The sequence below is a fragment of the Neodiprion virginianus genome, chromosome 7, assembly GCF_021901495.1.
Source record: "Neodiprion virginianus isolate iyNeoVirg1 chromosome 7, iyNeoVirg1.1, whole genome shotgun sequence".
Classification (NCBI taxonomy): Eukaryota; Metazoa; Arthropoda; class Insecta; order Hymenoptera; family Diprionidae; genus Neodiprion; species Neodiprion virginianus.
The window spans coordinates 15298084-15326063 of record NC_060883.1 but is presented as its reverse complement, the minus strand read 5'-3'; the positions used below and the strand labels follow the sequence as shown (position 1 = coordinate 15326063).

At 34.7% G+C, this 27980-nt stretch overlaps 2 protein-coding genes and 1 long non-coding RNA gene across 4 annotated transcripts in view; 1 reads left to right on the top strand and 2 right to left on the bottom strand.

Moving 5' to 3' along the window:
- Positions 1-1535: 1535 nt before the first annotated feature.
- Positions 1536-12321, top strand: LOC124308364 (protein disulfide-isomerase). Its single transcript, XM_046771019.1, has 8 exons — positions 1536-1892; positions 6427-6758; positions 8124-8261; positions 8381-8611; positions 8709-9080; positions 10052-10180; positions 10465-10551; positions 10701-12321. The coding sequence occupies exons 1-8, from the start codon at positions 1736-1738 to the stop codon at positions 10749-10751; spliced, it is 1497 nt and encodes a 498-aa protein (XP_046626975.1). The 5' UTR covers positions 1536-1735; the 3' UTR covers positions 10752-12321.
- Positions 12322-14323: 2002 nt separating this feature from the next.
- LOC124308388 (uncharacterized) lies at positions 14324-15141 on the bottom strand. Its single transcript, XR_006908980.1, has 2 exons — positions 14879-15141; positions 14324-14526 (listed from the first exon to the last, which is right to left on the bottom strand). It is a non-coding gene; the product is annotated as an uncharacterized LOC124308388 (long non-coding RNA).
- A 2186-nt stretch (positions 15142-17327) lies between these two features.
- The window catches only part of LOC124308371 (phosphotriesterase-related protein), a 35180-nt gene continuing 24527 nt past the window's right edge, over positions 17328-27980 (bottom strand). For both annotated transcript variants that reach the window (XM_046771027.1, XM_046771028.1), the window contains exons 4-7: positions 25914-26072; positions 25450-25614; positions 22059-22276; positions 17328-17588 (exon numbers count right to left, since the gene is read on the bottom strand). In XM_046771027.1, the coding sequence (XP_046626983.1) occupies positions 17457-17588; positions 22059-22276; positions 25450-25614; positions 25914-26072 (674 nt within the window). In that variant the 3' untranslated portion in view covers positions 17328-17456. The remainder of the gene's footprint in view (positions 17589-22058; positions 22277-25449; positions 25615-25913; positions 26073-27980) is intronic.

Genomic DNA, 27980 nt, shown 5'->3' with positions numbered 1-27980 from the left:
AACTAGGGGAAATCATGGGGAAATCAATCACTCAATAATTATGGAATATCAATTAAAATATTAACTCTCTAACAGTTTTTTCCTACTCTCAAATCCTCTCAAACGATTCTCAAAAAATTAAAAAAAAAATTAAACGTCTAAGTCCATTTTTTGAGGAGATAGAAAATATGGGGGCCAACTTCACACCCAAAATTAAAATCAATTTTCCGGAAAAACTATCAACTCTCAAACGATTTTTCTTTACTCTCAAACCCTCTCAAACGATTCTCAAACGAATTGCATTAATTAGATTTAAAAATAATAAATTCGGGGGGCCAACTTCACGGAGGTGGTAACTCCGGCACTTTTGAGTGGTAGGGGGTGCCACCGTTAGTGAGGCACACGGTCTTGTTTCCTATCTATCCGTTAGGGGCGCCCTTGCCCCGGGGTATGATAGATATAGATATATACCGATAAGATAACCTGCTCATCGAAGTTTTTGACATTTCATAACTCAGTGTAAAGTATGTAAACGGTGGATCATCTCCACAAGATCTCAAACTGTCTCAAAAGTTGTGAGCCCTCGCTTGATGTTTATGGATTTTATTGACTTAAACATTTGAGGATTCCGTTAAAATAAAACAATTATCACGCCCGCCATGGAATGCTAGTAAACATCTCAATCATTTTTTATTCGCATCTTTCTTCATTTTTGAGTGTTATTCATGATAAAAGTACATACCCCCACCACCGGAGTTTCCAGATCTGGGGCCGGATTCTGAACATCAAGTGAGTCGCGTTCGTCTTTGTGGAAACGAAAATTTGGAGTATGATGTCAATCTTTTCTTTCTGGAATAGTGTATGGCTCAGAAACTTGCGGTGTGTGCTATCTAGCGGCTAATAAATCGTTCTCTATCTGCTCGTGGTAATTGCCCACCCACTAGCACTCTGTGTATTTTCTATAATTTTTTTGCCTGTGGTGCCGGTTTCTAACGTAACCCCGCGTTGAGCACGCAATATATAACAGACTACTTATCCGAAAAATAACTCTAAAATAAGAAGTATATAATATACTCAACACCCAACCTTTTGAGAAGGAATAAGAGGTTATGTATGATTAATACAAACAAACGTCAGAACTAACATCTATTTTTCTCTCCTTTCTTAGCTATCGCCCTCTATTAACAGCATGTGCCACTTCGTAATAATATTTAACATCGATAAGCTCTGTATCGACCGTGATGTTCATTAACCATCGACTGTAATAATAGTACGAAGAGCGGAAAACCGTAGAACTCACTAACTCGAACTCACTTGATGTTCAGAATCCGGCCCCTGTATGTAAGACCGTGTGTCAAACTACCAGAATCACCAGAATATGCAAGTTACGCTCCACGTGCTGGCACCCTGACATTGGTGGTACCGGTGGTACTGCTCTTTAATGTAAACTGTGCTTCAACCGCTTCATCGTAACATCGCACACCGTCGAAGAAGATCGACCAATCGTAGAGCACCACGATCGAAGCATTGCCACGCGTATAGAATCCTCCGCCGATTGTTGGACGAACTCGTATCTCGTCTGCGCCAGAGGGATAGCTAGTGCCTGTTGAGCGGCACTTTCGTCACTTCTTCCTTGTCCTTTGTTGCCGGAATTGGTCGCTGCGCGTGTAGTAGCGGCGTAGAGGTGTAACGGAGTGGTGTCGCGGCTGGCCATTTGATTCATACATCGATACGCACGTACGATCATTTCGCAAACATGAAGTATCTCTCGGTTTTCTTTTTTGCCATTTCGACGATCGCCGTTGTTCTCGGCGACGAGAGTTCCATCCAAGAGGAGGATGGCGTTTTGATTTTAACGAAGAAAAACTTTCAACAGGCTGTTACCGACAACCAGTTTGTCCTCGTCGAATTCTGTAAGTAAATCAAACCATGCATTTCGCAGTTTTGCTCAGCGTTCATTCACTCATTTATCTGAACCTAAGTGTCACGATTGTCGTCATGTATTTATTTATTTTTACTTTGTAATTTTAGTTACGCCAACAATTTTTGTCATAGAATTTAAATGAGTCGAAAATTCATCAGTACCAATTAATCTTAGTCAATTAAACTAACATCATCCATACACGTATCGTCGTTATACCGTAAATGCATGTACTTTAACCGGCAGTAATTTGTATCGTCAGTGATTTGACACGTCACTCGTGTGAAGTCGAAAGGCCAACGGATTTACCGTAAGTCGGCTTCTCCGCCGAAGGAGTGGGAATGGAACAAATTTGAAGCATTTGTCACCCTTTGATTCATTAAACACGCTTTAAAATATGTTACTATTCACACGCGATGTACTTTGCCTCCGTATTTTTTGAAATATTTCTTTCTGCTCATTCGTTATCATTAAGTACTGTAAGATTGTGTGATTTTTTTTAGGCTCTTTTGTATCAACTCATTTGGTTTATCCCACTACACTTAAGTAAATATGAAAGGTAGTTCTGGGTATATTACTTTTTCCTTGTTTTCATCTTTAAAAATACATGTCTCACAGCATTATCAACGACTTTTTCCATTTTTTTCAACGAGGATACTGCGTCACAAATTTTATTCATCTTGAGGTGTTCAGTTTGTTACAAATTTTTGTGCGTCCGATCATCGTGATGAAAGGTTCGAGATATTTTGTCAATGTTTCATGCGTGTGCGACTTCTGTCTCAGATAGAAAGCTTCATTCTTGCATTACCAGCCCTACACAAACTCATCCCACATATAAGCGAAATTGCATGTGATTGGAGTACACATCAATCAAGCCACACATTTTTAACCTACCCACAGATAAATGATATGCTATCGACGTACACATGTTTAAACATCACATTGACTTTTCGTAGTGAATAATATTCATCTTAGAGAAAACAATGAAAAGATGTATCTGAGAAAGACGGTAAAAAAGACTTGTATCAGTGTGATTGTTAAAAATAGCATATCTTAACACGCAGGTTTTAAGAGATCTATTTCAGTGAGAGGAATTCAAAATTTCTACATATACATTGCCTAGAATCATATTTATCAACATCTGTATCTAGAGTTACATCGTTTCTACCTGTTGCAATAACTTACAATTAGGGGCCAATGAAAAAATGTGGTCACTTTGTGAGGGGGAGTTAAGTTTTTTTTATAGTATTTGTGTTTTAGCATGAAAATTTACCAAAGATAGAAATGAAGGGCTGCTGTATTATTCGAATTGTGCATTTTGAATACTTTGAATATGTTTCATTATGAAGAATTTTAGAAATAGATAGAATTATGAATTAATAGACAAAACAGGAGTGCAAAGGGGGAGGGGGGGCATGATTTGCGATGCATTATTTTAGGATTATGTTGGAGTTAGTAACGTTACCATAGTGATTCATGCTGGGGAAAGACCATTATATCGCGATTTTGGAACTGTTTGACATTCGGTAAACTGTAATAAAACAAAGTTTATTCAAAATCATTGTAAATATAAGAAAATACTGATTGTTTCCCAATGTTTCGTTAGAATAACGTTACTCAACTTCGTATTTTAAGGGGGTTTGGTCAAACGAACCATAGTTACAAGGGGGGGAAGGAGGTCCGAAACCGTACAAAAAAGTGAATGTATTTGTTGAATGGCCACTTAGACTATTTGTCGCTAGTTCGAGACACAGATTCTTTGCGTTTGTAACATAATTAATTTACTCATTACTAGAAGTTACTCATTACACTCCAATATGTGTGGTCCGAATTGAGTAGATTAAATACCTGTAGACAAAATCACGCCTAGTGAGAATTAATTATAGGACTAGTCTCTATGGGATACAACCATATAGAAATAAGATATTCTTGAATGGAACAAGGAGTTTAAAGTGAATAATATTTCTATTGAATTTTTGTAAAACTAAATTGCATTATATCTATCCAAATGTCTGAAAATAATTAACAACATTACAGATCCAATTAGTCTTTATCCTAAATTTTCATTTCGATTGTCGATGAATACAATTAGTATAGTAAATTGAAATAATTATGAGGCACCTTTCTTTTTCTTCTTGATAAAAGTACCATTTATAAGTAATTGAATTTCAGTATTTTTGTTATGTATAGATATATCTTAGCATAGGTGACATTATAACTCAGTTGTTTTCAATTCGTCGTTTAAACTATAATTCTTGTTCAATTGGTAAAAGAAAAAAATATAACGTAATTATTTTTTTGTGAACTATTGAGATACATAATGAAAAGATGGACTCAAATTAGTTTCAATTTTGAATAATATGTAAAACTAGTTTTCAATCTTCCAAAGACAATTTTGTGAAGAAGATCGCACGTCACAACGTGTATGTGCTATTACAATACAGTAGGTTGATTTGAAAGATAGTAAAAGTAAGAAGTCATCCCATATTGCCAAAATGAATACATAGTAGTAGTAGATTAAACTTGATAAGTGATATCCTCAGTGACACGTCAGAATTGCGCAATTTTTTTTTATCAGCTGTATTATTGTGAAATCCTCTCGTTACTGATAAAGATTCGCGTATCTAAAAAACCATTCCCAAGACTATAGTTGTGACTTGTTCATGATTACTGTCCACAATAAGATGGTTATCTACAACTTTGAATTTCACAAATTTAGCGCAGCAAAACAGTTTTCAAAAAACTTTGCACAACACTCGCATCGCGCGGTAAAAAAGTGCACGGCTTTGATCCTAATACCACATGGGATATCCTATACTTTTTTTTGCAAAGGTTTAAAGAATTAATGTATTAATCATATGATCTTATAGCACTGACAAATGCTATACCAATTATTCATATACTCCAATAACATGGATCAAGCCCTACTAAAAAGTATTTTCAAACCCGATGCAAAAACCATCAGAAAATTTTCTCCGTGTAGGATTGTCAGACATGCAGTGAAACATAAATTACGATTCTAATGAAATAAATCATATTGATATTACAAATAAAAGCCCTACGATCTAATTATCAAATTGCGAAATAGTCGTAACGATTTTCAGTGTTTCATTACATTAATGTTACAAAGTTTAACGTCCTGATTATCAACGGATGGAAGAGAAAGCTGCCAACGATTGAATTAATTATGATATATTTCTGCTTTCAATTTATTCGTAATAAATAAAAATCTGATTAAGGTAACAGCATGAAACCTGAATTCAATATCTTATCAGCGTTTGATAAACTTCATATACCAAATGTAAATTTGGTATTCATAACAGATTTTATCACCAGGACCCAGCATTATTATTTTGTGTTTGAAATATCACATATACTTTGAATGTTTTAAATGTGCTCAACCTGCTCGAAACGGTGACATCTAAACTAAGTAATCCACATGTCTGAATTCAGAATTAATGACCTTTGTGGAAATCCTTGTGACTATAAAAATGGCGTTGATCATTTGGATGCAATGTGACTACATTTAATTATAACGAGTTTAAAGATTTCTTTTATTAATTTAATTGAAATAAAACTATGAAATAAAATATTTCTATCCATTATCAAAATATCGTTTTCCCAATAGTTTTCAAACAGGTTTAAAAAATGATGTGTAGATGAGTGTATAGCTTTAGTAGATCGAACACCATAGAACGTGTAGAAGTTTACTGATGTTTTGTCCTGCAGTGCAGACTGCAAGTTTGCTTTACTTAAATTCAACTTGCACACTCATTCACATACACTTTTCCATTCCAACAAAGCTATTTATATGAACAATAAGTGGGAAAAACAGAAAGTTATCGGGCATCATCGTATGACGAACTTGTCGAGCTGCCATGTTGTTTTTGATGGTAGAAGTTTTAAATTTTATCAGCAATAGTTGTAAAATAAAAATTAACACAGTTAATTCTAAATTAGCAAGCTGGAAAGCAATTCTGTGAGTTAATAATGAGCATTAATTTTACACGATAAGAACAACAGCAGATTCAATAACACTTACATGATAACAGCACATACATTTAAGCCAACAACAAACTTGAATCACAACATTTCTTGACACATTGAGGCAATTTTATCAAAGACAATTATTTTGCAATTTTTGTACAGCCTGAAATCCTGTAAACTCTAATAAAGCAATACATACTCATATTTTCCAATTTACCTGACTCGGAATCATTTTAGGCCTCCATAAGTAATTTTTATTTCTAATGCTTCGTTACGTTGATCCTACTAACTTATATCTGGTGATTCTGTAATTAACCTGCATTAACCTGCATTAACCCTTAATTTCTTGCACTGTTTGAACTTGAAGTGTAATTACAATAATTCCTGTCGCATTTTCTGTTATACATAAAGTACTTTGTGAAAGTTTATGGCAGAAGATATTAGTTCCTCCACTGTATTGTTCCAGTGCATCATGTAAAATATTCATATTGTTTTCAATATTCTACACTAGTTTAAAATACGCATGTTGTCTTTTCCAGATGCTCCATGGTGTGGCCATTGCAAAGCATTGGCACCAGAATATGTCAAGGCAGCTAAGCAGTTGGCAGACTTGAGCTCTGAAGTAAAACTTGGAAAAGTTGATGCCACCGTAGAAACAGAGCTTGCAGAGGAACATGGCGTCAGGGGTTACCCAACTCTGAAATTCTTCCGCAAGGGATCACCTGTTGAGTACGGCGGCGGTCGACAAGCTGATGACATTGTTAATTGGGTACTTAAGAAAACTGGACCTCCAGCCAAGAGCTTGACTTCCGTAGACGAAGCTAAAGCTTTCATCGACGGAAACAATGTCGCTGTCATTGGCTTTTTCAAGGTATGAAATTCTTTCACGTAATTTTCAAAATTCCCAAAACAAGGTACTAAAAATAATATTAGACAATTAATTGATTAATACTTGCGAAATGAGCGGAATTGCTTTCAAGAATTTAATAATTTTCGATATGAAGCTGTAACGAATTGTAGATATATTTGATTGTCAGTTTGAGCGTTGTACTTTCAACGATTATGCACTAGGACTAAGAAAAGGACGAATATTATTATGATGGCAAAGCAAGTAACGCTCCCAGCATGCTGCTGGAAGAATATTTAAAAATTCTCTTGAGAATACCCCTATTTACTCTGGATTATGTATTTCGTGTATACATGGATACGCGTTTCAATAAAGATTTCCGCTTAATATTTTTTCTGATTTTGCATCGCACATCAATTAACAAATTGAAATTTTCCAACGTTTGAATAGTATATTGTAGTACAAGTTCGGAAAGTTGGCAATGTCCGACAAGTATGAAGTTCACAGTGTAAGCCAAGGAAAATGCTATAATCACATGTATCATCTATCGACACGTGTAACACATGCTATTATTTGCAACACCTATGAAAGTTTGATTTAAGTGACAATCAAATGCAAAAAGGTGGTTTAAAAGAAGTAGAAGGTTTAGTCACCTTTAGTGAAGTCACTGGCAGTGCCGCAAGTCATTTGAAAAAAACCCTTGTTCTACGAAGAGTGATCTGAATACAAACTTCGGTCAAAAAAGTAATCCAGGAAAAAGATCTAGAACGGCAAGGGATCTGAAAGATTTCTTTACCGTACTATTCGAGAATGGACAAACTATATTACCAATGGAAAACTAAACTTTCCAAGCATGTGCTATGAAAAACTTATTATAAAAGGTCAACCAAAACCATCATCCGTTGAATTATTCCATTGAAATGAGTGAAATTTTTATTGTAATTGCCTTTGTTGTATTTCATAGTTTGTTACTCCATAATTCGAAATTATTTCTTTGCGTGTTATTAATTGACATAAGGTCGTTCAGCAAATGGATAGCGGCATAGTTTCATACACATCTAAAACGTACAAGAATATGTTCGTATTTTTCCTAAATGAGATATAGTCCTGAAGGGAGTAGAAAAAAACTGAAGTCCCAACTAGTGTCTTCTTGACTGAGTAATTTTCCAACTACATGCAGGAGACAGTGCTAGTAGAATATCTAAGGAAGCTATGGTTTTAAAAATTCATGTGATGTAATTTCTAAGTACGGCAATTCTTTTTGTCGTGTGCACAACAATGTAAAACTTTGAACTTCTCGATTGTAAAGTGACCATTTATGGCATTGTTAGTTTACCATTGTCTATATATATGAATCAAAATTAAAACCAAACTGTTTTCGAATTTTAGGACACGGATTCAGATGCTGCAAAATTATTCTTGGATGTTGCAAACAGCGTTGATGATCAACCCTTCGGTATTTCAAGCAGCGAAGATGTGTTTGGCGAATACCAAGTCGAAGATGGCAAGATTGTTTTATTCAAGAAGGTATGATAGTTATCTTAAACAGTACCTTTTATAAGCATTGTGTAACCTTGAAGCTTAATTAACTAAATTTTAATTGCCAGCTAGTCCTTATGTATAACTGCTCTTTTACATTTTTCCAGTTTGACGAAGGAAAAGCTGAATTTTCGGGCGAAGTAACTGAAGAAGCTTTGAAACGTTTTGTTGCCAGCCAATCTTTGCCTCTGATTGTAGAATTCAATCACGATACTGCTCAGAAAATCTTTGGTGGAGACATCAAGAGCCACTTACTGTTGTTCTTGAGCAAAGAGGGAGGTGACTTTGATAAATATGTTGAAGGTATCAAGGAATCAGCAAAGAAGTTCCGTGAACAGGTAACAAACTAAACACAATTTACCCATTATTCAAATATCAATGCCACTCCCAAACGTGTGCCTAATTCCGAAATTAACTAATGATTTCGTTTCTCAGGTTCTGTTCGTTACAATTAATGCCGATGAGGAAGATCACGAGAGAATCTTGGAGTTCTTTGGAATGAAGAAACAAGAAGTTCCTGCAATGCGTTTGATTAGGTTGGAAGAAGATATGGCCAAATACAAGCCAGAAAATCCGGAACTTACGCCTGAGAATGTACTTGCATTTGTAACTGCATTCACAGAGGACAAATTGAAAAAGCATCTGCTGTCCCAGGATTTGCCTGAAGATTGGGACAAAGAACCCGTCAAAGTACTCGTCAGCACTAACTTTGATGAAGTTGTCCTTGATACCGAGAAGGATGTCCTAGTCGAGTTCTACGCCCCTTGGTGCGGTCATTGTAAACAACTGGTGCCAATCTATGATGCTGTAAGTATAATAAGTTCAGCGACATATGCAACCTAACGCGAAAGGTTTAACAACCATTGATACTTGTGTTAGAAGGACGTCGAATCGAAGTTCATGAATACATTTTCCTTACTTTGATCATGAGATAGTCAAACATTAACAGTTTCCCAACTTAATATAGTTCTAAGCTACAATGATTTTCCTGAAGATTTCCAAAACAAACACTTACATTGTGATATTGATAATTCATTTCTAATTTCGTTAAAACAGTTGAAATATCTAGTAGATTCGTCTGATTTTACTTCAATTTTAACCCTTGAATTGATACTAGTTTTTTCCGGCTTTCTCTTCTTTTTAAAACACATAATAATTTTTCCATCGAGACCATTTCAGTAAAATTAGGCAAGTCCTCGAATCCACACAATAGTAAAGCTAAAGTCTTTAAAGTTTAACACGTTTATAGAACCTCAACCTCAAAATAAGTATTGATTCTTGATAAAGTCCTGTTTTTGACATTTTAATTTGTCATGCAATTTATGAATAATGATAGAAGTTAAAAAAATGTCCAACTTTGTAGCATAGAATACTGACTACTTATAATTCCCAATTGTTTTCTTGAAAAAATAATCATGTCCTAGTATGAGTATGTACCACTATGAATTGAAAATGATTGTGAAATGCAACATATTTTCGGTTGATTCCACTCTACTTGAAAATTATCTTAATATTTCTACAGATTTGCATAAATTTGACTTGGTCGGGCTAAACATGATTCATAAATCAGGTCTAATAAGTAATCCCATTTAATTTGCAAGATGCTTATGTTCATCGAAGATCATTTATTGTATATGTCATGCGTAGCGTAGCATAGATACTTATTAGATTTCTTTATTTCTTCAATTTAGACTCTAGGGAATCCATTAGGGACATGTGGAAATGAAACTTGAAATTTCAATGATAAAATGCTGAAATATGTTTGGTTTAAATTACAGCTTGCTGAGAAATTCAAAGACAGCAAAACGGTTCTCATTGCGAAGATGGATGCCACTGCCAACGAGCTTGAACACACCAAAATTACTAGCTTCCCAACAATAAAATTGTACCAAAAAGGAGACAATAAGGTTCGTACGAGTAATTAGATCAAAGAAAGTATTAAATAGTATGAAAACTGTACTAAAGACTATACCAATTGCTTGTAAATTGTCAATTTACATTCATAACATGAGCATATAACAGTATTTAAGATCAAAATATTGCAGATCGCATTACTTATGTATTTTATATCTTGATTAGGGTTAATGCTAGATAAGATGCCAGCTATATTATTGTAGATTGGAAAACGATAAGTATGCTTGTAGACTATTTAACTAAAAATAATTGTGTCTTATTTCAAACTTGCTTACAGGTTGTAGAATACAGTGGAGAAAGAACGTTGGAAGGATTATCCAAATTTTTAGAGACTGGAGGTGTTTACGGTCAGAGCGCCGAAGAGGTAATTAACTTTTTTTGAAACTGCATTTAATTTTATAACGTATCGGTCTACTCATATGTTCATTGAGTAATCTCAATAATTTTGATTGCTATAATAAAAATGTGACTGTATTGTTCTTCATTTTTTATGTTACATCCTTGATGTTTCAGGCCGAAGAAGAAGATGAAGATGATGATGTGCCACGAAAGGATGAGTTGTAACCTGGTGCACAATCCAAGAACAACAATTACCCCTTAAAATATCTTTTCCTATCACATGGAGCGAAGTCGGCGCAAACATGTGTTGTTGAATCGTGCGTTGGGTCACATTAAAATGGGGGAAAAGAAAAAGTAAATTAAAAATAAGGTCACCTGTTGTGCTTAAAAAAAAAGCGTCAAACCTATATTTACACCACTAAATACTGTCATTTTAACGTACAAATATCTAAGAGGGTTGTTAGTACTCGATTTTATCAAATGAGAGGTACTAAAGATCGGCCGAATCATGTCCAGGAACAATTTGTCTACAAGCTGTCAAAAGTTTTCACAACATTTCTCTGCTGACTACAAATCTATTCGTACTTTACATTTTTGTAATTCTGGATCTTATTCTTGTGTATAATTACTAAATAGGTTTAGGTTGAGATTTTTTAAAATTGATATATTGCATACGATCATATACAGGTTTTTTTTTCCCGCAATTTGAGCATTTTTCTGTTAATGCTTTGAGTATTTTTGTTTTCATTCAATTGATCAAATCCTAGTACAAGTCAAGAAAACCTTACCTAATTATCTCCCGATTCTTAAATTTGACCGTTTGTGAGATGTACTTTTTACCCTCGATTAATACATCTTCAAATCTGTACATCGAACAATAGTAGATTTTTTTATGTCGAGTACAAGTTTGCTAATAAGCGAGGCGAAAAAGACTGCCCCCATGGTGCGCATGATATTTTATATAGCAAAAGTATGGTTTACAAGTTTTGTTTCGTTATTGCGAAGTGCAAAAAAAATAGTACTTAGTACTAAGGCATAAAGGTGCTCTTTTTCTGTATTATCGCAAAAATGATTACTTCAAGTATAGAACACAATATTCTCGCGTCCAAACCATGATTGGGTCACATAAAACATGATCAAATACGAAAGAAAGCTGTGGAATAATAAGGTTAAAAATTCGACGGAACTACAGGGGATTTCGTTCACTCATGCTTCACCGTGACAAATTGTTATTTAAATATCCAAGTTGAACCATCACAGCGACCTGATTGACAAAAAAGCCACCATATAAATGTGTTGAGCTGGGACGATTTATTCTCCTTTCATCTGTTATTCAGTTTAATTCTTATCTTACAGAATCTAATAATTTGTGAAACAGAATTTATCACTTATTTGGACTTGATTCGAAGTTCTATGCATGCACATATATCCACGTATGTTTGCTTCAGAATTGCCTACAACGTAATGTAAACCAGTTTTTGTTTTTGCTAGGTTGTTTCATACGGGCCCAGATAGTTTTTTTTTATATTTTTTTTTATAATACTTCCATTTTTCCATTCTGTATCTTAAGTCTATTTCTGTTGAACCTGCCAATAATTATTCAGATACATGACTGTTGATTTATCTGCAGGTTATTTATTCCATCTGTGGCATTTAATTGAAGGAAACTAGAAAAGTGGTTGTTATTTAGGAAGTATTTAAGCCAGGAAATAATTCCAATTTAATTGTAATTTTACCGACTGAAACGTTTGTAGAAGATTATGGATGAGATAAAATGAGAAATTATATCTTTTAACTCTTTATTATACATATATACACACATACGTATACATTATTCTTAATATATCACAAATATTTGAACAAATTACTGCATTATACACTGCGAACAATGTTCGTGCGCAGTTCATTCATTTTTTTTTTAATCATGAAACCTCATTCCATACAGTCATTGCTATGATAACGTAAACATAATGAATTCGCGAATATAAGATCTTTTGCATACCCTCTGCATGTTGCACTTAACGTTGTCTACACTGGCCTCGGGAATATTCAAAAATTCCTAAACTGCCTAAAATTATGTATATTCTACATCGAAGATGTCCAAAAGTTTTGTCAACTTGAGAAAATCTCTGCAATCATGACAGGAATAAATTAAATATGCCATCAAAGCAATAAACGATGACATTTTGCGTTCAGAAACTTAAAATCTTGATGGAGTTGAATCATTTAAATTAAATGCATGTAGTAATTGGTGGATTCCTAACCGACATGTCTGATTAAAAGCTATGTGAATTGTAAGATGTCGTAGGCTTGTGAAGTTATGTATCACATGTTTATTTTACGATTAGACCGGATTGGGAGCAAGTGAGGGTATTTTGCTGTTTCGAGTTTTAGCCACAAGAATTATAAAAAATAATGGAAAACCTTAGAAATCGGCAAATCAATGACTATAAAGTGTATGAATAACTTGAGAAGCAGATTTTTTTTAAATTGGAAGACAGCCATATAGAAACTCAATTTTTGTTTCAAGTCTATATTTACCATTTTGACTCAGTAGGTGGATGTAGATTCTAAAATTTAGAGAAGCATAGATAGCTAATATTTTCAAAACACTAGTGGATTTGGTATCATATCTGGCATTTCTCAAAGCTTGAATCTTAATTCACAAAATTGCGAACGAAATAGCTCTGTAATTTAGCACACATTGAATTCTTTGGCTCTGAAATGGTGTGAGCAAAATTAAAAAAATTTTGGATTTACATAAGTTTAAGAAATAACAAGAAAGGTACGAGGAAACAGATAGGAAAAGCCAGAAGAGGAGCAATGACTGAGCGGAATCACGTGAATTGGAAACCTAAAAGCTTAACCTTTTAAGGACGGGGATTTTTACGTTGAAATCGACCTTTTATTTTACACGAAATTTGTATATAATATCAATGAATTTCTCACGTGAAGTGTCCGACCAACCCAGTGGTCGAAATCTCGACCACTCCCGTCCTTAAAAGGTTAATAATAAGATATCATATCCACACGTTCGCCATCACAGAAACTACTTTAAACAGGGTGAGTATAAATTTGGTCAGATTGTATGGCATACCTTGAAACCCAATTTTCCAAGATTTCTTGTACATTTTACATGCAACACTTATAGCTATAGTATTTATAGTTATTGCTAGCCAAATTTGTGATAAGAAATAGATATGGATTTTTTATTTGTTCGCTTTAATTTTCAAAAAGTACAAAATGTTAAAATTCTTTTCCTCCCATCATCAGTGTCATAGCAAAAATGATAAAGTGAATGGGCAAAAGTTTATATTCAGGGGAAATCTCACTGAAACTCAGAACTTTTCGAGTGACGCGAAATTTGAACTATTGATGAAGTTTCATGGAATCAGAACTCTTCTGTCTGTTTGGATTGATGGTATTCGGTATGTTCGTGGATACTGATAAAAATAGCATAAAGAAATTTCTGTTTTTCGAAAACAGTTTTGTGCCATACTTGTTCTCATAAATATGTCTAACCCGTGGTGGACATTTTGGGTAGTCCAAACACCACGCTAAGTATGCGGCACATGTTACACTACGTCTGACGAAAAACAGATTCATTTACTTTTCTTCTGATTTCATTGAATCTCATTTTTGGACGTTGTTAGTTTCAAATACCTCGGGGTTCTAATTGACCAGAGACTATCGTGGGTTGATCAGGTTGGTAAGACTTGTAACTCACTGTCGCGAGTGCTATACCGCCTTCGTCCGTCGGTTAAGTGGTTAGGTGGGTTTCAAAAGCTCAAAATAGGTACATTTTTATGAATTTTTTTTTACTTAATCAACAGAATATTTCATTCCATCAATTTAACACATAAAAGATACATATTTTATAAGTAGTTTGTGAAATTTTCATTGAAAAATATTGAAAATTAAGGCGTGGACACGTCGTCTGCTATGACCCCTCAAAAAAAAGTTCTCTCGGCGTAGTCAGGATAACTCATGACAGATTCATCTGAAATGCAAAAACCAGAAATTTTCTGTTAGTAGATGTTGAAAACTCGTACTTGGACGAAGGAAAAAAAAAAACAAAAATTACATTTTTGGCGGCGTTGAAAACAAAAAACCCTTATTTTGAGTAAAATTTGCACCCATCATGGCCTCGAAAAATTACTTGGAATAGTAAAAAAAAAAAAATTTCTTCGTTCAAACACGAGATAATGTTATTTTGAAGAAGTGTGCAAAATTTGAAAGAGATCGGTTCATAAGTTTTCGAGAAATCGTGACTACCGATTTCAAAAATGTAGTTTCGAGAAAAACGCGATTGAAGATTTACATTCAAATAACATGTAAATAATCGTACTTACACCGTATAATGATGCAAACCCACGTTTTTTCCACGTGCCATCACCTGACACGGTAACATCTGTCGTATCTTCAACATTATTTTCATCACACGTTAATTTTTTTTCTTGATTTGCAGCAGACAACAAAATTGATTCGGCAACAGTTATGACGCACTCATGTATTTTATCAACATAAAAATTGTACGTTGATGCATTCAAGAATGTGGAACTTATATCCATCAAACCACAGAATTTTTTACATCCGGCAAATCCTAAGCCTAGTATTCGCATCACAAAAATAAACGAACAATACTTACCTAAGCAGCTGCCTCGATATACCTGCCTCCATATACCTGCGTCACGCTCGGTTATAGCCTGATGGGTGAAACATCCAAAGGCTATATCTCTTAGAATATGACTCGGATCGTTTTAAAATTTTAAAGGAATATTCTCAACATATTCAATTATAAGATGATCAAAAAAAAAAAAATTCGATTTTTTGAAATTTTGAAACCCACCTAACCCCTTAATGACTTAAACGTTACGTTAAAGCGTCAATTAGTAACTAGCTTGGTGCTCCCTATTTTCGATTCCTGTGCGGTGGCTCTTACCAACTTAAATCAAAGTCTTGAGAAGAAGTTGAAGGTTACTCTGAATAACTGTGTGCGTTTTTTGTTGCGAAAGCCGCTTGGAGAACACATCAATGGACCGCGGCTTGATCTTGGGTGGCTTTCGCCATTTAATCGTCGGCTTTACTTGATGGGTTGCATTTATTATAGGATGCTGGTCTTAAATTAGAATGCTCTCTTGAAGGATCGAATTAGGACAAACCACAACATCGCGAGGCATAAGCACAATAATCGAACTGACACACTTATTGCGCCGATTCCACGGACCTCAATCCCTCAGCACTCCTTCTTGGTTTTTGGCACTTCCTTTTGGAATTCTTTGCCACCATCGATAACAGCAGCTGAGTCAATAGCAATATTTAAGACAAGTTGCTATAACTGCCTACTGGCTATTGAGCGTGCTGAACTTTAAGCTTGTGTTGTGCGTTGTGTTGATCAAGTGCAATTGGATTTAGTTTGCATTATTATCATTATTATTTTGCATTGTATTCTATTTAATTTCAAAATATTGTGTACACTCTGTATATTTGTATTTGCTTTTGGCCGTTAGAGGATCAAGTCCTACGGCCTTTTCAATAAATTACATTACATTACATTTTTGATACTTCATAATTTCATTGAAATCGATCACTTTCAACTTCAAAATAAATATAGTTTTGTTCGGTAAGCTCTATGAAAATGATTTTATCCTGAAGTGTGTTATGCTGAGAGTTTAGAGTTGAATTTTTATTAAGAAAATATTGAAAATTGAAAGTTTTATAAATATTGTGGAGTGGAGTGAGTGTGTCTTTCGTGTTATTATTCGGAAGGGTGTTCATAACGGGTTAATAATTCCGTGACTATTCCAGTAGCGTGGATATTAAAAGTTGCCATCCAATTTATTATCTGATGATTATCAAATTATGCCACTTGTTTGTACTTGACAATATCTTCATGAACTTTCATTTAAAAAAGGTTTAATGCTCAGGAAGCATTTGATTTGAAAATAAAAATGTGATATTGCATTCAAACATATTTATTAGTTTTTTGATTTCACCTTTTTTTTTTGCAAATTACTTCTGAAGCAAGTTGTTATATCAGGAACTTTTTGACGAAAACCAACTTGTGGCGTTATTTGAACTAGTACCTAGATTCTAGAAATATTCTAATGAGTAAGACGATCATTCACAGAGGCAGAAAAATACTTTACGAAATTTGTTATTAGCTATGAGTGTCGTACATACAAAAATATTTGGACAATCAAAATGATTCTCTAATCAAAATCGTGTAGTATCCTATTGTCAATAAAGTTACTAATTTATCTTCTGTAATTTGTATAAACCAGAGATTAACAGCAAAGATTAACAGTTCATTTATACGGTGAATTTTTTGAAAATAAGTAGATCAATAATAATACGTTTGCCTGAAGGAAACTGTTCGCAATCTATTTTATACACCGAGAAAAAGGATTGTTTCACGCAATGATGTTATTGCGGCTTGGACAAAAACATTTTATTTTTACATTTTTTAGGGTAATTGATTTTTTATTTCGCTACGGATAATCGTAGATGTTTGCAGTTTGCTAAATGTTTTATCGCTTTCTACGAAAAATCTGCAAAACTCGACGATTTCTTGCTATTTTATATTTTTCTGCGTTCCGTAGAGTATCATAGAGATTACTTTCACCGGAACAAGTATTTTCAACCCCATAAATTGGTGACTTATACTATACCCAGCTGACAATAATGCCTGCATCGTACGCAGATGATGATGGCATTTTTGCTAATTTTTTCGTTAAAGGGTATTCTTGTCACACGGAATTTTGTCATTTCTTAATATAGCCAATTTGAATGACGATATAATCTGTTTCAAGCGAAGAGTTTTATTAACAAGATGAGATGTAACATTTTTTCATATCGATAACAGAACAATCTTAAATGTAACTGGGATCGGATAGAATTATTTTTAAATCAATATCATACTCGAGCACTTCACATTGCGAGCCACGTTGTTGGGTTCTTCATTGTAATGAGATCAATATCTTCTTGTGAGAAACCTTTTATTAACATTTTTGGTAAAACGTTGTTATAGATATGAGAGAATCCGTGTCCTCCAAAAGCCATCTGTAAAGTAAAAAAGTAAAAAATACATGAACTATCTATGGTCTGGAAAATCATGAAGGAAAAATATGTTTGTTTCTAAAAGATGAGTGCAAAAACGCGTTCAAAATATCTGCAAATGAAAATGGTTTTAAATCATCCTAGAACTTCCAACATCATTTGCATTAGAAACGACTTATTTTCTAAATATGGATGTTATTGAAAATAAATTGCCATTAGAATGATGAAATTATCATGGGAATGACGCAGATCCATCAGATTCTGAAGAGTCACAAGGTATAATTACCAGAATGCATCAGTGATTATTTTTCTGAGAAGATAAATGAATAGTGTCAAAAATAAAATTATAGAACATGTCAATGATTTAGGTGTATCGCTTTGAATTAAAACTAAGCGAACCGGAAGATGAGTACGAAGGAGAGGATTTTCCCGAAATCGTACCTACTTACTTTCCAATTAGGGCTTCAGCCCGGTGCACGGACCGCGCAGTCTATCTCTATAAGTCTACTAGCAGCCCATCCCGGCTTCGCACGGGCATATAATAATATTAAGTAATAATATAGATGTTATTTTTCTAGAAACTCACTGTAAACATTGTGTATTTTCTTTTATTATATTATTATATGCCCGTGCGAAGCCAGGATGGGTTGCTAGTGTAGCTTATATGACACGTTCGTAGATTTACCATAGCAGCGCCATCTATTGATTACTTACTCAACCCAGTCGAAAGGTATCGACATCTGTTAGAATCATTTGGAGTTAACAGATAATTGTGACTGTCGAATAATAACAGACAAATAATTAGCAATAAATTAAAATGGCGACTATAATTTGAGATTTAAACTATCCTATCTCTCAAGTTGGATCGAACTGCACATGGTGTGCGTATTTTATTATAATCGGTTAAGTTGTTTAGGAGTCCATTGAGGACAAACATCGTGACACGAGATTTATATATATCTTAATATATATAAATTAAGATATATATATTAAGATGGTAGTACCTATTTCAGGGCAACATAACCGCATTAAAGAAGGTTGCATGATTGTTGGGCCATGTCATATATGAAGTGTTAATTAAAGATGAAACTTTTTGTTAATTAAATGAAGAATGAGTAAAACGTGCGTAATTGATTGATGCTATTTTAATGCTATTCGTAAAAGAAAAAAAAAAAAATCAAAATCTAGACTGCTACGAAAGCACTCTAGACTCACCTAGCATGTAAGTATAATGTAAAGCATATTGCACACTTCAATAACGTATACTTTTTTCACAAGTATATTTTGTATACACTACCGGCGCAAAGTTTCCGGACAAGAGTTGGAAAAAGTGCCGGAACGGTGTTTTATGCCATTTCGCCGGTAGTTGGCCTAGGCCAATTTGACTAACGGCATTTTAAAGAGGGGGGATTTTTACCCACATTTTGGCTTTTCAAAAAAATTTATACGATTTTTTTGACACTTAACAGACAGTTTTGAAAACGACCATTTCTTGTCGTTTTTGTGTTCTTTTGTGAGTGGACCCCATTTGCACTAAAAATCTGTTTTATGCATTTCTCCGACTAAAGTCATAAAGGGAGAAGCCTAAGCTTCAATTTCGTTTTGTAGAAAAATTTTTGTGTTTTTTTTTCCCAGAAATATTTCGTTTTTTGATAAAAAATAGACAATTTGAATATTGCTCCGGAGTACGAAAACGACGAGGTTTACAACAAAACCTCAAGACGGCAAAAAGTTGCATTACTTCTTGTTGAGTTCACGAGAATTTTTTCAGATTCATTTTGCGAAATGTTTTTTAATCTGTTTCCGGTCGGAGCTCGATTGATCTCAACACCATGATAATGATATAATTAAATTTTCTACTTACATACATATACATACATATGTATGTATTTTTATTTTATTAAAAATACATATTAAAAATTCATCAAGAATCATGGTTTCATGTATTTTTCTTCATAGAAAACTACGACTTTTCACGAAAATCTATGAAAATTAACAATGTTTAACGTAAAATCATGAAAATATATAACTTTCATAAAGCGTAGTAGTTTTACGTAGATTTTCGTAGAAAAGTATGAATATCTATGAAGTTCTGCAATTGTAGTTGAACGGAATAGCTTCTTTCGATTGATCAGACTAAAACTCCGAGGATCTACGAAAATCTGAACCTCAAATACGCACTGAATATAAAAATATGAAACTCTATAGAAAAACTACAACCGCGTAATTAAGTAGTATTACGTAATAGTTTCCAACGATTAAGCAGAACAAAAGTGTGACGATCTACGAAAATCTGAGCTTGGAGTTCCAAACGTTGAAAAGTAAAACTTTTCTTAAACTCCATGAATTCTCATGAAACAGTACGAATTTTCACGAAAAGATGTGATGATCAACAATTTGAGAAATCAATTTAGATTGATAAGATTACGAATATGTATGAGAACGTATGAAATACTATTTTTGAGCCAAGGCTAGATGTCGCATCTCGCTAACAAGGAAAACTTATCGCAGAAAAGTTCCTAGCAAAATTCGGGTCTACGTCCGAAAACTGATCTTCTTATTTTCTGATCCTGAGTATGATCTAGACGGATTTAGAGAATTTGTCATGTATTTTTGAACTCACCATACCTCAATAAGTGAGTCCTAACATTTGTTATTCTACTAAGCCAGGAATCCTACTATATATTTTAATATTTTACAACAAATTGTATCAATTTCAACATTTGATATAAGAAAAATGATCGCGCAAATGCGAGCCAATCTACACTTATCTATTAAAAACGTCGATAATCTATGAAAAACTATGAATTGTTAGAAAATCTAAGTTCAAAAACTATGAATCGGTCCAAATACTATACTTTTGCATAAAAATTTCGGTAAAAACTTATAGAAATTTTCATAGAAATTCATAGAATTATTTTCACTGGGATCGGTATATTGTCGATTTATTGTCGATAGAACGAAGGTTGTGTAAAATGACTTCTCATGAACAATAGACAGTGACAAAATCCAGTTAGCTAATACACTGTCTGTTATTCCTTGCCCGTGAGTGAGACCACCACAATACTTTTCATTATTAGCATCACAGTTTGTTCGATAGTCATATCACTCCAGATTCGGGAACAAAATTCATCCGAGTGGCGAATAGTGAAATATCCATCGTTGGCAAAAGCTTAGATTCCAGCTCAAGATATCTTGCAGATACAGTTGTGCTGACTTTGTATACAAAAAATGGCAACTTCGTTCTGCCTCGAAAAATTGTTTGATCAGAGTTACCATGGTAAAGTATTGTACCCATAGCTTTGCCGTTGGTTCACGTGCCTGGAGATTTGCCAAAGACTCTAGGAACTTGCGCGAAATGCTTATGAACATTCTTCGCGAATGGTGGTTCAAAACGATGGACTTGTAACATCTTGGAGGAGCTCGGTGATTGCTACGCGTTTTCAACCGGTGAAATCCATTTGCTCCCACACAATTCTGGCCGAAGCTGTATATGTCAGCCGATTCTCTCTCAACCCTCTACTGGCATAAGTATGACTTGATATCATTTTTTAAACAAAAACAGGAGCATAGACGAGGCTCAACAATTCTTCAAGTCAATTACTATAGACACAATGTAACCAATTGCTCCCATGAAAGACATCAGCAGGTGAAATCCTCCTAGTCTTACAACTAAGTTCTTCAAAATTGAATCTGTGGGCATTGATGCAACGATATCTCGTGATTTAATGTAAAGTGGTTGATTGAAAGTGACGAGACATTTCTTGTTGCCCTCACATGATCTACTTTTGTCGACGGCAGAGAGTAGTAGAGATGTGTAAACGGTGTCATAAGTGCTAGGTGGAGAATTTATAAATGACATAAACATAGTACGTGACTTTTCGTAAGTCATGTCCAAAGTCACTTCTTCAATGAATCCATTCCACCCCGGAATATGGAGCATGTTCTGTGATTTGCCATACAACCACAACAATAGTCACACGATGATAATACTACCTCTTGCAAAATTGGGTTTATTTCGTCCAGATCTCGTATCCCTATGTTCTTAAACCCCAGTTCGATTGATTTATTAAATACTTGTAGAGGAACGTGACCGAACGTACCCACGACAATGGCTGATGGAATTTTACTTAAGCGTTTAATTTTCACAATTTGGGTCACGGTAGGATATGGTGTAACAGATTCCTGGTTGCCCATCACATGGAATGTATTCAAACCATGCAATGTACCTATGTTCATATCTGCATTATCAAATACAAACTGCGAAAATATATGTGGTAAAACAGTTGAATCTGGCTTACAAATGATTGTAAGAAAATACGATTTCTTCATCTTTGGTTCCTTTTATCGCCACCCCCCAGTGCAACTACACAGAATAATATTAATCATCGTAACCCAACCATCCTGCAGATAATTGTGTTGGAGTAAATTAGGAATTGATATCGAGTTATTTCAAGTATACAATATGCTCACCAAACGATGCTTAGTGTGGATGTCGTGACTAAGTAGAACTCTATCAAGTCGGCCTTCTTCACGAATCAGCATTACTTTATCAAGGCGTTGAGCATCCGATGGCATATCGGTTGTTGGGGAAAACTGGTAGTACGAACATTCGGTACCAAATAAGTCCATTTGGCAGTAGCATCCAGATTTTGAAAATTCCAGAAGATCTTCGTCCTTGAGCAATGTACCTTTTGAAAGTCAAATATTATTACCATATTGATATCCTAGAAGAAAGTGCACTTTTTGTGCTCGGATGATCTTTTTTATACTGGTGCAGGAAAGATTACTTTATATATACTGATATCTGTCAAAAAAGACGCGTAAACTATACTGGCCCTAAATGCAAAAACCAATTTTGTGCTATTAGCTTATTCTCGAAAACTCGTCTTTTATAAATTTCACAACTACAGAGATGAAACGTTTATAATTTATATAACACCAATATGGTTTGCGCGTCTTTTTTCGCCTGCGTACCGTACGAAAAGTAGGATCGTTTTTGCGACAGTACGAAAAAACAGGGCATCAGAGTGCGCTAAAGTGCAATTCTACGCCCTAGTACTGAAAAGTGCTCTTTTTGTAATCTGCTATAAAAAATAGTAAATTGTGTAACAAGGAGACAAACGTGGTCTTTTCGGGCCGAGCGTAAGTTTGCAATATGATTGCGAGTTGTAGGTACACACGTATCGAGCCGAAGGTGAGTGTAATAGTCCAGGAAACGGGTAGAAAAAAGGGCAGTTTTATGTCACGGCGTGCAGAAAGGATGAGACCTGCGGATTTTGGTAACGATTATAGCCCACATGAACGCCTTCTACTTTCCAACCAAAGATTTGAGTTTCTAAATTTTTTACACGCGTTTAAAGTTTTGAAAAGCAGGTTTTCTACTAGGATCTCCAAAACTATTAATTGTACAGAAAAAAAGTTGAATAAGTTTTTGTAGGTCTGAGAAAGACGAACAATTTCGTTTTTAGAAAATTAAAATCGGTCAATTGGTTCTCTTGTAAAAACATACAAACCGGCTGAAATGGCCATTTCAGAATTAACTAATTATGAATCCAATAATGCATGTATGGCTTTAGGAATCTTGGAAAATATGTCTCTTAGGGTACTCAAGAAGCTTGCAAAACCGGGGCTCGATCGGATGAATAGTTTGTGAGAAAAGCTATTTGTTATGAAAAAACCGGCTTTTTTTGCAAGGAATTTGCAGAGCTGCAGAGCGTCGTACAGCAATTTAGTTATCGGATTTTTAATCGAGAAGGATTCTATTATCATGTACACTTAGGGGCGAAATGATTTTTTATTATTAAGTTGGTGAAAAATTGCTCCAAAAAGAGGGTATGTTTTTCAGCCATAAAAAAATGAAATTTCATCGCCAATTTTTACGTTACAAGACTACGATTAGTCTCACTCGAAAGCTGTTATTTTTTGACGAATTTACAAAAAAAAAATTTGCCAAAAGTCAATTAGGGAGGGAGATTTTTAGCCCTCTATGTTTAAAACCGGCGGTGCAATAATTAATGAAAAAAAAAATTATCTCCCTCCTTAATTGACTTTTGGCAAATTTTTTTTTTTTAATTCGTCAAAAAATAACAGCTTTCGAGTGAGACTAATCGTAGTCCTGTAACGTAAAAATTGGCGATGAAATTTCATTTGTTTATGGCTGAAAAACATACCCTCTTTTTGGAGCCATTTTTCACCAACTTAATAATAAAAAATCATTTCGCCCCTAAGTGTACATGATAATAGGATCCTTCTCGATTAAAAATCCGATAACTAAATTGCTGTACGACGCTCTGCAGCTCTGCAAATTCCTTGCAAAAAAAGTCGGTTTTTTCATAACAAATAGCTTTTCTCACAAACTATTCATCCGATCGAGCCCCGGTTTTGCGAGCTTCTTGGGTACCCTAAGAGACATATTTTTCAAGATTCCTAAAGCCATACATGCATTATTGGATTCATAATTAGTTAATTAAGAAATGGCCATTTCAGCCGGTTTGTATGTTTTTACGAGAGAACCAATTGACCGATTTTAATTTTCCAAAAACGAAATTGTTTGTCTTTCTCAGACTTACAAAAACTTATTGAACTTTTTTTCTGTACAGTTAATAGTTTTGGATATCCTAGTAGAAAACCTGCTTTTCAAAACTTTAAACGCGTGTAAAAAATTTAAAAACTCAAATCTTTGGTTGGAAAGTAGAAGGCGTTCATGTGGGCTATAATCGTTACCAGAATCCGCAGGTCTCATCCCTTCTGCACGCCGTGACATGAAAAAATACTCGTTTCCTGGACTATAATACTTGTACGAGCCGGAGACGAATATTGCAAATACGCGAGGCGAAAGACCGTTGCTTCCTTGATGCATAATCTACTATTTTTTAACCAAATGAGAAAAACTCCCGGGCAAGCACGTTTGCGACCTGAGCCATTTACCTTGTATAGATCAATATGAAAACCAGGAAACAAAAAAGTGTATCCACTCCTGTAACCATTGATGTAGGGCGTGTTCGGAAATTGAATGAAAGTACTGTCAGTACTGAAAATCTACAGTATACGTCACTTGGACTATACCATTTTCAGTACTGACAGTACTTTCAGTCAATTTCCGAACACGCCCGTAATAGAGCGCCGATTATCCGAACTAATTGGGACATCATCCAGATAATCGAAAAGTCTGATAACCGAGCAGACCATAATAGAATATATACATAAAACATCAAATTCAGTATCGAGGCTTGCTTTTTCACAGCTCTACAGATGAGAAAGGACTCACACTGGAAAACCGAATGCGTGCAAGCTCCTGTCAGGCGAGCGGAGGGGAGGAACGCCGCGCAAGTCTAACCTCGCGATGTCGTGCAATAAATATATGTAACGGCCTGTTATTAGAAAAACCGCAAATTTACACTGAATAATTTTTCTGATAACTGACATTTCGGATAATTGAGGTTTCGGATAAACCAAATCACCGTTTGAATAATTGACGTTTCGGATAAGCTAAATCACCGTTCGGATAATTGACGTTTCAGATAAACCAAATTACCGTTCCGATAATTGATGTTTTGGATAACCGACGTTCGGATGATCGACGCTGTGATCAGTGAGCATAGACAATAATTAATATTAGGTATTTAGTGGTATAAAACAGAATACATGAACATATCAAATAAATTGAATTATTTAAAAATTATAGGAAAAATCTTACGCGAGGAGGAGGGGGATCGCACCACATTTTACCAGTGGCTAGGGCGGGGGGGAGGGGAGGGGGTCCAAATTAAAAAACCACATCTCATACAGTATGTGAATACTAGACGTCCTCTACTCGTTCAGAGCGGTATGATAGATATATAAAACGTAAGGTTTAACTCACGGTCGAGGTGAGACATGATGGCTTTTTCCGCAGCGCCGCCAGCTTCCAAATACAATCTAATTATTTCGTAAGGTGCTTTCGGATTTCGTCCTGGATGAAAACTCACTGGGCATCCCAATTGTGCTTGTACCGCAGCGGTTGCTTGTATTGCTTTTTTCTCGAAATCTGCGTTTGAAAATTACCAGTGCCATATTTGTTATGAAATTTTAAAAGGATTTAAAAAAATGCTGTACTAATTACAATAAAGTGTACGAGGTACTGCAATTTAAAACCTTGCGAATTTGAGAGAAACATTCAGATTCGCTGACGATGAACTAATATAATAATGGCGTGTGGCCTACTGTAAAACGTACCTACATCATAAATGATTACGTATTATCAACGCACGTGATGTAAAAAGCATTATTACTATTCGTTCACTATTATATTTAGTATATTTCAATACGTCTAAATGTCGAATTTACCATGAATGGGCCAAGTACTACCCACTTCTCCAATGAACCCGGCCTTGACACCGGGACTACCTTCGCATTCCACCGTCATTTCTTTCAAGATCAAGTCATACATTTCCTCTACACTGGTGTTGAGAGTAGCTTCGGTTTGTGTGGATGCAACGTAATGGCCTGAAATGTATTTCGTAGTACCAAATTTTTTATCGTGTATAGCTTATGTTACTGTACACAGTTTCTAAGGAAGATGACCAAACACCAACTACAGTGACATCAATCAAGTTACAAATATGAACGTTTTCAATACAGCATGAAGGAAAAAACGAGAAAAAGGTAATAAATAACACTGGCACACAAAAAAAAAAAGTTGTTTTTACATTTGACCGGACCCACCTACGAACATGTAATTCGATCCGCTGAATCCGAATTTGAAGTCTGTTTGGCCCGGTCACACTCCAGATTTGAGTAAAATGCAAAAAACCCAAAAAAAGCAAAAAATTGAGAAAAACTGCAATCACAGCGATGAAAAAATCTTTGTGGACTCGGATCAAGTATGATTTTCAGGTATTTCAATTCACTGAATCTAAATCTGATCGTTCATTAGCCTGTGGAGCCGTCAAAGTTTGAAAGAATTGCGAAAAACCGAAAAAATTGCATAAAATCATGATAAACCGAAACTATCAGGATGAAAAAAATTTTTTGGACTCAGATTGAGTATGATTTTCATGTATTTTGATCCACTGAATCTGAATCTGAAGTTTTTTTGTACCATTAACGTTTCAAAATTTAAAAAAATCTGAAAAAACCAAAAAAATTGGGAAAATTGCAGTTATAAATATGAGAAAAAATCTATAGATCTATAGATCTGTTCCCAATTTTTTTGGTTTTTTGAGATTTTTTAAAATGTTGAAACGTTAATGGGACAAAAAAACTTCAGACTCAGATTCAGTGGAACAAAATACAAGAAAATCATACTCAATCTGAATCCAAAAATTTTTTTTATCTCGATAGTTTCGGTTTTTCATGATTTTATTAAATTTTTTTCAGTTTTTCGCAATTTTTTCAAACTTTGACGGCTCAACGGACTAATTAACGTTCAGATTTAGATTCAGTGAATTGAAATACATGAAAATCATACTTGATCCGAGTCCACAAAAATTTTTTCATCGCCATGATTGCAGTTTTTCTCAATACTTTGCTTTTTTTTGGGGGTTTTTTGCATTTAACCAAATCTGGAGGGTGACCGGGCCAAACGGACTTCAAATTCGGATTCAGCGGGTCGAATTACATGTCCGTAGGTGGGTCCGGTCAAATGTACAAACAACTTTTTTTTTTTTTGTGTGCCGGTGTAATCTATGAAGAGATTCAGTCGCAAAATGGTAAGCGTCGTCTTCTTCCTTTAGACTTTAGTCTATATTCCTAATATGAGGACAAGTGTCTATGTAAAACGAGAATCTTTAGTGAGTAGACGTATATTGGTATCAATAATTAAATGAATAAAGCAGATGTTCTGTTGGCAGTAGTTGTCGCTACCTTGAAAAGCAAAAAAGAAAAGATTGCTAATAATTTGCTATTGTGTTAATAATTTATTTACACTCTACTTGCTGCAGGGCATTGAGCTCTAGATGAAACAATTGCCAACAAACACATGTACAATTTTTGAACGGGTGTTGTTTACATTCTACAGCTACAGACTGGAACTTTAATAATAAATATATGAACGAAAATTTGAAATGTTCCACAAGAAAACTCATTTTCTCCATATTTTTACGGAATAAATCATCTCGGTTAATTTTTGGAAATGGCTGTATAAGTATTCGATTTCGATATGGAGCTACCATTCGCCGAAAAAAGGTGTTCCAAAATATCAATTTTAAATGTTTGCTGAAAATATTGATTTATTTAAAAGTTGCTGTGCTAAATGTGTTCATAAATTACTTTTGATATAAACGACTTTAAAGTTTGACGTTTACTGTTTTGCGCTGCAACTTGATAATTGTTGCTAAGCCTCATTTCTATCTGATGCTCAGCCCATACAGAGTCTCTGACTACGAGATCATGTTCTCGATTCTGTTTGTATAA